General features: G+C 44.9%; 1 protein-coding gene across 5 annotated transcripts in view; it reads right to left on the reverse strand.

Moving 5' to 3' along the window:
* The window catches only part of LOC129828030 (protein diaphanous homolog 2-like), a 644,069-nt gene that overhangs the window by 121,099 nt on the left and 508,739 nt on the right, over positions 1–14,231 (reverse strand). For all 5 annotated transcript variants that reach the window (XM_055889439.1, XM_055889440.1, XM_055889442.1 and 2 more), the window contains one exon: positions 4,472–4,636. In XM_055889439.1, coding sequence (XP_055745414.1) covers positions 4,472–4,636 — 165 coding nt within the window. The remainder of the gene's footprint in view (positions 1–4,471; positions 4,637–14,231) is intronic.

The raw sequence follows: 14,231 nt of genomic DNA on the forward strand, positions 1-14,231 counted from the left end.
AAAGCTGAGGGAATCACTCATTCCTGACTGACTCATCAAATCAAATCAAATTTGATTGGTCACATACACATGATTAGCAGATGTTAATGTGGGTGTAGCGAAATTCTTGAGCTTCTAATTCCAACAATGCAGTAATATCTAACAAGTAATCTAACAATTCACCAACAGCTGCCTAATACACACAAATCTAACGGGACGGAATAAGAATATGTACATAAAAATATATGGATGAGCGATGGCCGAGCGGTATAGGCAAGGTGCAATAGATGGTATAAGGTACAGTATATACATATGAGATGACTAATGTAAGATATGGTAACATTATGTGACTCGTGATCCATTTATTAAAGTAACCAGTGATATGAGTCAGCCTCTCAGCAGCCTCTCTGAGTTAGTGATTGCTGTTTAGCAGTCTGATGGGCATGAGATAGAAGCCTTTTTGATGCACCTGTACGGACCTCGCCTTATGGATGGTAGCGGGGTGAACAGGCAGTGGCTCGAGTGGTTGATGTCCTTGATTATCTTTTTGGCCTTCCTGCTGCTGTAGGTGTGTTTGCCCCCGGTGATGCGCACCCTCTGGAGAGCCTTCCGGATGAGGGCGGTGCTGTTGCCGTACCAGGCGGTGATACAGCCCGATAGGATACTCTCGATTGTGCATCTGTAAAAGTTTGTCAGGGTTTTAGGTGACAAGACACATTTTTTCAGCCTTCTGAGGTTGAAGAGGCACTGTTCCTAACCACACTGTCTGTGTGGGTAGACCATTTCAGTTTGTCTGTGATGTGTCCGCCAAGGAATTTAAAACATTCCACCTCCTCCACTACTGTCTCCTCGATGTGGATAGGTGGGTGCTCCCTTTGCTGTTTCCTAAAATCCAATATCATCACCTTTGTTTTGTTGACGTTGAGTGAGAGGTTGCCCTCATCTCCTCCCTGTAGGCTGTCTCCTGTCATTGTTGGTAATCAAGCCCACTACTGTTGTGTTGTCCGCAAACTTCATGGTTGAGTTGGAAGCGTGCATGGCCACGCAGTCATGGGTGAACAGGGAGTACAGGAGGGGGATGAGCACACACCCTGGTGGGGACTCCGAATTGAGGATCAGAGAAGTGGAGATGTTGTTTCCTACCTTCACCACCTGGGGGCGGCCCGTCAGAAAGTCCAGGACTCAATTGCACAGGGTGGGGTTGAGACCCAGGGCCTCCAGCTTAATGATGAGCTTGGAGGGTACTATGGTGTTAAATGCTGAGCTGTAGTCAATTAAACAGCATACTTACATTCCTCTTGCCGAGATGGGATAGGGCAGTGTGCAGTGTGATGGCAAATGCATCGTCTGTGGACCTGTTGGGGCGGTATGCAAACTGAAGTGGGTCTAGGGTGGCAGGTAGGGTGGAGGTGATATGATCCTTGACTGGTCTCACAAAGCACTTCATGATGACAGAAGTGAGTGCTACGGGCAATAGTCATTTAGTTCAGTTATCTTTGCCTTCTTGGTTACAGGAACAACGGTGGCCATATTGAAGCATGTGGGGACAGCAGACTGGGATAAGGAGTGATTGAATATGTCCGTAAACACACCAGCCTGCTGGGCTGCGCATGCTCTGAGGACGCGGCTAGGGATAGTGTCTGGGCCAGCAGCCCTGCGAGGGTTAACACTTTTAAACATCTGTGACGTGGCTGGTTTTCTTTTTGTAGTCCGTAATTTCCTGTAGACCCCATCTCGTGTTTAAACCGTTGAATTGCGACTCCACTTTGTCCCTACACCGACATTTCACTTGTTTGATTGCCTTGCGGAGGGAATACCTACACTATTCGGCCAAACTCACAGTCCTGTTTCCATGGATAAATCCGGTGGTTCGCACTTTCAGTTTTGCTTGAATGCCGCCATCCATCCACGGTTTCTGGCTAGGGTAGGTTTGAATAGTCACAGTTGGTACAACATCTCCTATACACTTCCTTATAAACTCACTCACCGAGTCAGCGTATAGATCGTTGTTATTCTCTGTGGCTGCCCGGATGTATTTGTTCATTTCTGAAGAATGGATATATTTAGATTTTCAAGGGGGTGAAAGCAAATTGCTATGATATAATCCTTAGTCATTGTATTCAGTTCAACCCAAACACTACTAACTAGCTATTTGAAAATGGTGGGAGGTAATAGCTTAAATACAGCGGACTTATGTAGAAATAATGTTTAGAATAAAATACAATATATCAGAGTAATGCAATACATCATATGCTACGATATCATTCTTAGTCATTGTATTCCTTGAAATGGTGGGAGGTAGCTAATAAGTCTAATACATCATTTTTCTTTTTACAATAGAATACAATACAATACAATATACCAGAGTAACCCTCCACAGTTCCAAGCTCTTCAGAGTTTTAATAAGCGCAGGCCTCAACAGACTTACCACACCCCTCTACCTGCGTAAGACCTGCTTGACTGTTTGACACACCGAAGGAGGCACTTTCTTTTTCTTTCTGACATGTACACTGGCACGCTAATGAAAGTACGTTTAAAGGGAATAAGAAGCTTCCAAAGTCTCTTTTATCAGTGTGGAACTTACACTCTTCCGTGATACATTATGCATTCCATTCTCAGGCACAGGTTGTCTCCCAAATGGCACCCTATTCCCTATATAGGTCTCGCCTTTTGACCATGGTCTTGGTCAAAAGTAGTGCACTATGTAGGGACTAGGGTGCTATTAGGGAAGTGCCTACAGTTTATGTACGGCTTAATCTGTCCTATAAATCCGCCCCTCCGTCGTCAGGCTCCCGGGTCTGTAAGGCAAATTTCTTTATCTACTCTTAAGACGGTGCCAACTTTCTTAAATCTGAGACAGCTGCTCTTGCTCTTGGTGTAACACACCGAAAGTAAAATGGCATCAGCCATGGATTTCACTAATGGTTTGAGATAGAAGTGTTTGTGAATTGAAAGAAGCTTTCCTTTCTAAAAACTGTTTTCAGTTATCGTGTCCCCACTGCTGTTGGAATGGTTCACATTTGTGTTCTCTCACGAGGAATGGAGAAACATGTGTTTTTGATACCTCATGAGTTTTGAAGTACACTCTAAGACAACAAAAGGTGCTATCTAGAACCTAAAAGGGTTCTTCGGCTGTCCCCATATAATTCCAGGTATAACCCTTCTGGTTCCAGGTAGAACTCTTTTGGTTCCAGGTAGAACCCTTTTGGGTTCCATGTATAACCCTTTCCACAGAGGATTCTACATGGAACCCAAAAGGGTTCTACCTGGAGCCAAAAAGTGTTATCCTATGGGGACAGCCAAAGAACCCTTTTGGACCTATATTTTCTAACTGTACAGTAGAACTACACTTTACTAAAGTCAATGGACACTAACGTACCTCAGCATTTCTCATCCATGATTACTTCAACGTAGCAATAATAAAACTCAGGCAGAAATTATGTTTGGGTCGTTCCAACGAAATGGATGCCTTTTGAATGTGCAAACTTCTAAGAAAGTATCTTTAAAATCTCTTCTTTCAACATTCAATTTCATGAAATATATATTTAGCCTGCGGGAGAAAACTTTTTTTTCTCTCCCATCTCAGGCATTAAAGTCCTATGAACTAAGAGCATTTTATCTGCATTTTTAGCACACCGTCTATCAACCCTATGTAACTGCCTAACTATTATTTAAAAGCATGTTTGAGATAAATCTCACATTTTCCCATTGATCAAGTATAAATAAAGTCACCTATCCAACTGATAAAGTCACCATTGGGCCTTTAATAGGGTTGACAATAAAAGGGGTGAGGTTTTAGGTGAAGATAACTCCTCATGTGGTGAAGAGCATGGAACCACATGGTGTTCATGAAATTAGGAATTATACAGTATGTTACACACATAATGAAAGTTAAGTCCAATTCAAGTTTTCCGAACATTAATTGAGCGAAGGAGGTTGATGTGTTGAGTTCAACCACCTCAGTCAAAGATGATAAAGCACCTGCTGTGAATAATTTAACTTGGTGGAATGGTTGATTATTTTCAATTGTTTTAAAATGAGGCATCCCTCATCACATGAATAGAAATAAGAATCTTCAGAAATGACTTTGTCAAAGCAGCAAAATGACTAGGCCTTTGCAACGATGGTGAAACGTGGATACATTTCAGGATTACGTGGGTTGAAATCTTCCTAGAAGTGACACAGGGTTGGCGTAGGGACATGTGAATTCTCCATGTGGTTTATACTAAAGTGCACTTCATTTAATATAACAGGCTAATAACACTCAATATTGGTGCATCATTTCTACAAAACATTTCAAAGGGACGCAAAATACACCCATTTCGTGGAACGACCCCTTTACTGATAACTAATTGAGGAAATAGAGAAAAAACAATACGTGTGTGTGTGTGTGTGTGTGTCTGTGTGTGTGTGTGTGTCATGACCGTACAGGTAAGATATATTTTCCATCTTTTCCCAAGAGAACAACAACTTGTATGTGTGCAGTACTCACCACAAAGAGGGTGCGGAAGGAGGCCAGGTCACCGAAGAAGTCTTCGACGGTGAGGACGTGGGGGTCGAAGGCGTAGTAGCTGCCCAGGCTCTCATATAGCTTCTGCATGTTCTTGTGCATGGTGGAAAGCTTCTCGTATTGCTCCCGCGAATGCTTGGAGAAGCCGTGAAGGGAGGTACAGTCAAGGAAAGTAACATGTTTTTTTTTTTTTATCAATAGAACTCGATTCAAATACTTTAATTGTGCCCGATTGAGCTTGCCTTGCTCGATAAACCAATAGAAAGGTGCCCAAACGTTAAACCCCACACATCTGGCACTCCAGGTGAACTGATACTACAGGCAGACTGGCACTCCAGGCAGACTCATGGAAACGCTCAAAGTATGTGAACCCAAGTCCAATACTGGTACAACAACACGACAATGATACTTCATAACACTTTTGTCACCCTTATGTGTGATGTCACACAACAATAAACAGTCATCATTAAGCAAATGGAGAAACTCTATAACTTCGCATCATTCACTCGCTTGTAAACCCACCCCATGCAGGGAAAAGAATAGCGGCGCGAAAGCCAATGCTTTCCAGACAGGAGAGGTCAGAGAATGTGTGTTGTCATACCAACAATAGAAAACCATCCCTGAGCTAGTTATCAAACCACCACCAGTCACTCGTTTGTAAACTCACCCGCACAAAAAATGCTAAAAGAAAACATTGCATTTCACACGGGGAGAGGTCAGAGAAACTAATGTGTGTGTTTCAATAACCTCTCCATCTCACTTTGGTGTCTTTGGCACCATGGGCTAATAGCATGCGGGCCAGGAGTAATAGGAATGTATTTTGTAGTAGGCCGCAACACAAATGGCTGTTGGAATAGCTGATTTCAGTCATTGTTGCATTGTTTCTCCCTACAAGAGAGGGGTTGGGTCGTCTTGAACCGCGGCCCATGCCGCACTGTGTAATTTACAGAGCAGATGAAGCACTTTCTACCGGGTGAATGGCTATTAACAGCTGCTCCTGTCAGTGCAGCATTATCCCAGCGGCCGCTGAACGCATGGAGACCAGACTCTGGGTGTTCTCTGCCACAAACGCAGATGGAAAAACACACAGTGTGACAGTGTGTGAGATGAGGTGAAAAACACACCTCTATTGAACACACTTGGCGAAACCAACTTTCAGCAGGCATGGTAGCAGGCATGATACACACACAGCAGTGTGACTGGACGCACGCACACACACACACACACACACACACACACACACACACACACACACACACACACACACACACACACACACACACACACACACACACACACACACAACCACTACGGAGCTCTCACTGTCAGCAACACACAACAACACTGAGGATTATTAGACACAACACAGCAGCCAACTCCGCCACTGTTCTATCAATCGCTTACATAATCCTTCATGTATCTACCTCTATCTCCTGATCTATGCATTTGTGCATCTGTCCAAGGCTGTCTAAAGCTGATCTACAGGCCAATGGGCTGGGCTGTGGATCTATGGATGGGGCTGGTGTGTATGGGATCTAACAGGGGTTCTATGGGGGATCCAATGGGGATGTGATGGCTGATCGGGGGCCTTGCTGCAGCCGTGTCCTCGACGACGTTGGATCAAGCTGAGCGGGGATGAAAGCAGGGCCGGCGGGAGGCGAGACAAGCTGGATTAGCTCTCAGCGGGTCAGTGTTTACTGGACCTCAACAGCAGCACTGGCAGTGGCCAACGCTACAGCCCACACGGCCTGGCGATGATAGATTTATCCGGCTGATAGATGTGCCTTTATCTCTCTCTTCATCTCCCTTTCCCTTTTTCTGCCACACAGTCTATCTCGCGTACTCTCCCTTTCTCTCGCTCTCTCTCTGTCACTTTCTCCATTTCCCTTTGTGTTCATCTATCTTTCTTCTGATATATATTGTTCCTCTCTCTTTCTCCCTCTCTCATCAGCTCCCTTTAAAGATCAAAAGATCTGGATGGAAGGGTGTTTACAACAAACCTTGTTTCCACACGTCCAATCTCTCAAAGACGCCAACTTTCAACCAAGTTGTACAGTAGTTCTATTTCTAGCCCATTAGGTCTGGCTAAATCACATGAAAGTCCTTCTTCACCGTAAAAATGTCCTGCTAAACCACAATATGGTCCTGCTTAACCAATGTTCCTGAATATTTTTCTCTCCCCTTCACCGGCTGTAAGCAGCACTTTTAGTGTCACGTGATGATGAGCCCAAATATTTCATCAAATCCACTAATGGTGCAAGGTTTGGGTGTTTCACACAAGTGCTCCCACTCACTTTGTCATATGATTCTAGCTTAACACTAGAGCCAATAAAGCAGTCAATTTGACTGCTCACGAAGTCATGCTCCCTCCATTCTTGACTTTTCCTAAATAAGTCTATACAACAAACTGTCGGTGTTAGAATCTTAATATCACAAATAGAACTGGAGTTATAACAAGTTATAGGAGGGCATGCCATTTCTTGAAAGGGTTTTCCCCGTTGCCCCTCCTTCTCCCAACAGTTGTAAATACCTAGGTGATAATTGCCCTGATAATTGCTTCGAAACTGACCCTAAACTATACCAAAACTAATTTCACAAAAATAACAACAGATTCATTAAATCAAGTAAAGTATGATGATGAGAAAGGGGGTGAATGGGTGAGTTGATGAGCTCCCGAGTGGCGCAGCGGTCTAAGGCACTGCATCTCAGTGGCCTCCCGGGTGGCGCAGTGGTCTAGGGCACTGCATCGCAGTGCTAGCTGCGCCACCAGAGTCTCTGGGTTCGCGCCCAGGCTCTGTCGCAGCCGGCCGCAACCGGGAGGTCCGTGGGGCGACGCACAATTGGCATAGCGTCGTCTGAGTTAGGGAGGGTTTGGCCGGTAGGGATATCCTTGTCTCAGTATGTAAAAAAAAATGTAATAAAATGTATGCACTCTACTGTAAGTCGCTCTGGATAAGAGCGTCTGCTAAATGACTAAAATGTAAAATGTAAATGTAAATGCTTGAGGCGTCACTACAGACACCCTGGTTTCGAATCCAGGCTGCATCACAACCGAAAGTTATTGGGAGTCCCATAGGGACACAATTGGCCCAGTGTCGTCCGGGTTTTGCCGGGGTAGGCCGTCATTGTAAATAAGAATTTGTTCTTAACTGACTTGCCTAGTTAATAAAGGTTTAAAAAAATATATATGAGCGACGGGAAGTGAACGATGCATAATTCTGTAATTACCAATAGTGAATGAATAACAGGGCGGGTTCATTCTATTGTACTGATCCATTCTAATTCTAATCTTTAAATGGTATGTACCCTATACCAGTCCACTGAATCCAAGCAGTCTTATCAGTCTATTCTAGCCTACTCAGAGTAGGCTACACAGTGAGAGTGTGCATACATTTTATTTTTGGGTACTTTTTACCCCTTTTCTCCACAATTTCGCGTTATCCAATTGGTAGATACAGTCTTGTCCCATCGCTGCACATCTCATACGGACTCGGGAGAGGCCATGCGTCGACCCTGCCATGCCACATGGCTTCTTGACACACTGCTCGCTTAACCCGGAAGTCAGCCGCACCAATGTATCGGAGGAAACACCATACAACTGGCGACCGTGTCACCGTGCATGCGCCCGGACCACCACAGGAGTTGGAGGCCAAACCCTCCCCTAACCCGGATGATGCTGGGCCAGTTGTGCATTGCCTCATGGGTTTCCCGGTCATGGCTGGCTGTGACACAGCCCGGGATCGAACCCGGATCTGTGGTAACGCCTCAAGCACTGAGTGTGCGTAATTGTACATTGTAACTGAACGGCTTTTAATATCTGGGAAAAGATCCACATCGGGCCGCAGGAGAGAGTGTCGGAGAATGTGGTGATGAGGCTTGTGGAATGTCGCGTTGGCAAGCGGAGAAATGTAACCTTGGGCAATTTCTTCACTTCACTGTCATTGGCCGGGCACCGCAAAATAAGGCACCTGCACAGCCGTTGCACAGAACTCCACAACGGTGCTGAAGAATGACAAGATAATGTGGACACGATAAAAAGAGAACCGGAGACTATTACGCACTACAACCAAACAAAAGGCATGTCAAAGTGTGTCAAGGAAGTGAAAGTTATGACGATTTGTGTCAACTGTTAGGACAAGGGATAACAGATCACCTACATTCAATCAATGGCATTGCGTGAAGACGCACAAAATGTAAACACGAGGCGACGATAATTGACTATTTTGAACTGCTGCCATATCGACGCTTATATTCATTCTAATGCCATTAATGCTTCTGTGCTGGTTTTCACTATTTATCACGGCCACTTGGTGCTAAAAATGATGTTTAGGCTACTGATGTTTTCATCATTTGACCACGCTTATTGCCGACTATAAGTCTTGGTGGTTGGGGTATTTCGTTGATTTTGTAATTCGAAAAGTAAGCTGTTACCGTGTTCCAACACATACGCCTTCCGTTTCATAGTTGGAACAAAGGCACTTCACCAATAAAATGCATAGAACACTTGAATTTGTGTTTTTGTAGCCAGCCTACGGTAACATAAACTAATGAAAATGCTATAGTGTTATTTTAAATACAATAAAAACACGATTCTAATGTTACCCAAGGCCTTCATAAACACAACGCAATTATTATTTTTACGCTAGCATATATGCAATGGATTAATTACACTGTTAGAATGTTGCAGTCAGAATGACTGCTCATTAGCTTGAAGGTGGTTCCCTTGAGGCCCACCGATTCAAGTGTTCATGTTCAACCTAATAGTGCTTATACAATTCAGGTTATGCAAGTTTGGTTCCAAATATAACCATTATTACAACATTATTATGATATATTTCAACCAAACAGTGAGATTAGAGAACAGAGTGTGACGGTGAGGAGTCGTCGATGGCCTATGCTCGCTGGGGAGAGACAGGCTGAAGTAAGTCAACCGTGAGGATGAGAAGTGTTCATAACAGGTGTATGGATGATGCAAGCGGGTGACAAAGCTCAGGTAACTGTGCCTGTGCTGTTCACTTGGCTGTGCTGTGGTGTGGCATGCATTGAATGCTGGGCCACTTGTTGTTTAGCATGAGTGACTGAGGTATCTACACCAGAGCAGTGAAGGGATGCTGTCCGTCAGGTCTGGGTGCCTGTCCATCCAGCTGGCTGCTTGTCCCTCTGTCTCTCTGTCCTTTTTGTCAGTCAGTCTCTCTGTCCTTTTTTGTCAATCAGTCTCTCTGTCCTTTTTTGTCAGTCAGTCTCTCTGTCCTTTTTTGTCAGTCTGTCCTTTTTTGTCAGTCTGTCCTTTTTTGTCTGTCTGTCTGTCTGTCGGTCGCTGGGGACTGGTGTTAGGCTCAATGGGATTCAGCGACTGTTCTTTCCACATCAAAGACATGTCATACTGACAGTATCTGACACCTGACTGTCCTACAGCAGTGCCAGCATGCAGCCTTCTCAAACAAAAGAGTCTCTCTCTGTTGCTCTGCTATTCTCTTGCTTTCTCTCTGCTGGTCTCTCTCTCTCTTCCATTGTCCTGCTATCTTTTTTCTCTTTCTTGTTTTCTTGCTTCCTTGCTATTTCCCCATTCTCTCCATCTCAAAATCACACACACTCACATACAGACACACATTTTTCTCTCCGTCTTTCTTCCCTCTCTCCCTGCTCCCTCTCTCCCTCCTCATTCCTCCCTGTCCTCCCATATTCAGAGAGAGAGGAAACTTTCAGAAGTGCTCTCAGCACTCACTGTGCCTGTTTCCTGTGTCACCTGGGCTTCAAAAAGCTCTGAGCGGAGAGGGGTCTCAAGGTAAAGCACAACGCAGCCTCCTCTGGCTGCCAGGCTCTGCCTGTTTGTCAGTTTCCTCTCATCTCCCTGTCTCTCTCTCCACCAGCTGTCCTCAAAGGAGGAAAGGAAAGGCTGCATTACCTCTGCACTGCGCTACATCACTGACGCAGAGCAAGATTCATTGTTAGGGAGTTGTAGTGGGCTGATAAAAGGGATGTACTGGATATATATATATATGGATTAATGGACTGGCTACTAGACTGTCCAGTACTCAGAATATTACATCACTTTCTAGATTCCTAGAAGAATATACTAGTTCTTTATCAGCTCTGCCTGCAATTTGCTATGTTGCTATGTTGTCCCTTACTTTTCCTTTTGCATATCATCTGGACAATCCTAGATGATCTTAACTGAGCTATCAAAATTCAAGAGGCTAGTCAGCAAAAAAAAAAAAAAAATTGAATCATTATTGGATTCTTAAGGACATTTGGTCCAGTAGAGAACTGTGTTCTGTCATAGTCGGTCTGAGCCCACCATTCCTCCACTCTCAGCCGGCTAACGCCTCTCCGTCTGTCCCTGTCTAATGCCTCTCTCCCTCCTCCTCACTCCACCTCAGCACCACCAGGTCACATCCAATCCCATGAGTTGGCCTGGGCGCTAACGCCCTGTGACAGCCTCCGCGGTCTCTGCCACGGCCCATCACAGGGGGCTGCCAGTCCGCTCCAGCTAACGTGTGGCCTCCAATTCTGTCCTGTACACAACACAATACAACAGGCTGGTACTGGTTGGCACCGGCGCCATCACGTCCATACCCGGCTCACCTCAATGTTGCTGTCCAAGGGACATGTCCTGAAATGTGGGGCCATGTCAATGGTGTTGGACATGGTTTATGGTTGCTGCCCACACAGTCTCCTCCCTCTCTCCCATCACTCTCTCTCTCCATCCCTCTCTCCCTCCCCCTTTAACACTCTGCTGCCTGGCTTGCTGGATAGACTGTGTCCAGTCTACTGGGCAGCCACAGTGTAATTTGGCTCAGAGGGACACAGGGGATAAAGAAGCCTGGGAGCCTGGGTAGGAAAAGCTCAGGTTTAGCGCCGGGCCTCCAGAGTACCAGGGTTCAACAGGCACATAGGAAAAAGCATTAAATAAACATTAATGGAACTGGGTTGGAGGATATTTATTAAGCGGGCTTTTTGGCCCCCTCACCGACGAGAGTGACGAGCACCATTTGAATAACTCTTGCACGCACACAGGTAAACAAACAAGTCAATTTATGTGGCCATTTTGAAAATAAATGTTACTGTTGTTTTTCCAGGGGAAGTGCGTGTGTGTGTTTTCATTTTTGAATGGTTTACAAAACCAAGAAGTTGAACAAGGTCGAATCCCCCCAAAAAAGCACTTGGCTTTCAGGCTACGGTAAGTCTGACTCGGTATCACGTTGCCGTGTGCTAAAAACTAGGCCTTAATTGTGGCTTAGCGATGATGAAAATACCCTTTGCCAATGGTAAATACACTGATAAATAGTGACTGATTAAACAATACACACAGTAATGAGGACAACTTTGTTTCATAAGCTCATAAGTTCAGGTCTGGGAAGTTTGTGACAGCATACCAGTAGATTAAAAGTGAAAAGAAGAGTTAGGTCATATACAGATTGACTCACAGAATTGTTACCTCATTCTGAAAACTTTGTGGACCCAATGTTCTGACAGATATGTCTGACTGACTCTAGCACTGCAGAACTGTATCAGGAATGTGGTAGGTAAGAAAAATATGTGATAGTCAGTTTGAAAATATACTCTATAGGCTGGCTCTTTTTCCTAAAAACATTTCTCACAAACTGCTTTACATTACCTCTACCTACACCTCCAAAGAGGAAGCAGCAGCACAGTGGGGGGGGGGGGGGACAGGAAAAGCTAATTAAGAAACCTAGAGCACAACCAGACTCAGGTGGGCCTACAACTGTCTGAACTCAGAAATCTAGTCAATAACATGCCCATGAAAAGAACACAAAAGTTGGGTTCATTTCACACAGTGAAAATAATTAAAATTGTACCAAATTGAAATCCACAGCACTGTAAAACTCATTGAAAACTGCTGGACAGTATCCAAAGTAATTAACAAAACACCTTGGACATACCATAGACAACATTTTCTCCCCCCATTCTCATTCATATTGCTGTCCTGTCTTCCTATCTCTTTCATTCTCGACTCTTCTTTCTTCTCTCTCTCCCTCTCTGCCCCCTCCCTCTTTCTCTCCTTCCCTCTCTATCTCTCCCCCTCTGTCCTTCACTTCCAAGAAGGTGAGAATTGTCTGATAGTGTCTCTCCCGCCACTCCTCCATGTGTAATTACGTTTCATTGTACGGCTGCACGAGCAATCAGAGCACATCTTCATTTAGCGGTGACCCCCCCCGGTGATAAAGGAGGGAAAGGGAGCACAACCGAGGGAGTGGTCAGATGACTGAAGAGGTACTCGTTTACTCCAATGTATATTGACGAGGATAGTTTGGCTGAGGAGAAACCTTTCGTCGTCATCCCAAATGGCAACCTATTCTCTTTAAAATACATTACGTTTGACCGGGTCCATAGGCATGTGGTAAATTAGTGCACTATGAATGAAGCAGGGTGCTATTTGGGACACACCCTGGAGATTATTGTTAGAAATCAGAGAAAAAGAGGCACACAAACGCTCCTGGATATTGGCTCCATTTATAATAACTTAATCAATCAGGATGGTAGGTTGGTGGTTGAAGATATCCCTTTAGTGGTGTGGGGGCTGTGCTTTGGCAAAGTGGGTGGGGTTATATCCTTTCTGTTTGGCCCTGTCCGGGGGCATCATTGGATGGGGCCACAGTGTCTCCTGACACCTCCTGTCTCAGCCTCCAGTATTTATGCTGCAGTAGTTTATGTGTCGGGGGGTTAGGGTCAGTTTGTTATATCTGGAGTACTTCTCCTGTCTTATCCGGTGTCCTGTGTGAATTTAAGTATGCTCTCTCTAATTCTCTCTTTCTTTCTCTCTCTCGGAGGACCTGAGCCCTAGGACCATACCTCAGGACTACCTGGCATGATGACTCCTTGCTGTCTCCAGTCCACCTGGCCGTGCTGCTGCTCCAGTTTCAACTGTTCTGCCTGCGGCTATGGAACCCTGACCTGTCCACCGGACGTGCTATCTGTCCCAGACCTGCTGTTTTCAACTCTCTAGAGACAGCAGGAGTGGTAGAGATACTCTTAATGATCGGCTATGAAAAGCCAACTGACATTTACTCCTGAGGTGCTGACTTGCTGCACCTTCGACAACTACTGTGATTATTATTATTTGACCATTCTGGTCATTTATGAACATTTGAACATCTTGGCCATGTTCTGTTATAATCTCCACCCGGCACAGCCAGAAGAGGACTGGCCACCCCTCATAGCCTGGTTCCTCTCTAGGTTTCTTCCTAGGTTCTGGCCTTTCTAGGGAGTTATTCCTAGCCACCGTGCTTCTACACCTGTATTGCTTGCTGTTTGGGGTTGTAAGCTGGGTTTCTGTACAGCACTTTGAGATATCAGCTGACGTAAGAAGGGCTATATAAATACATTTGATTTGAATCATAATGCCAGTGTGTTCATTCAGTGAATTAAATAAATGAAGACTGTGATAGAATTGCTTATGAAATCATGCACATTTAGAACTTGACTGAGAGAGATGCAGGCTTAGCATCAATTAGCTACCCGGAGATGTTAAATAACAAGGCGGTACAGAACACACAAAGGTGTACGTATAACGCCGGAGCTGGATCTGTCAACTACAACAGTAGTACACACATGCACGTGCACAAGCATAGAACTAATGGAAATGAGGCTTTTAACTTCTCCATGTACATTGGGTCTCTCCTTAATGTCCCTTATCTCTGAGTAAGGCTGGCAGCTGAGAGTCACATCTGATTGCAGATCAGTGTCGCTGGCAATGTCCCAAGTGCATACACAGACTTAC

The sequence above is a fragment of the Salvelinus fontinalis genome, chromosome 29 (genome assembly GCF_029448725.1).
Source record: "Salvelinus fontinalis isolate EN_2023a chromosome 29, ASM2944872v1, whole genome shotgun sequence".
Lineage (NCBI taxonomy): Eukaryota > Metazoa > Chordata > Actinopteri > Salmoniformes > Salmonidae > Salvelinus > Salvelinus fontinalis.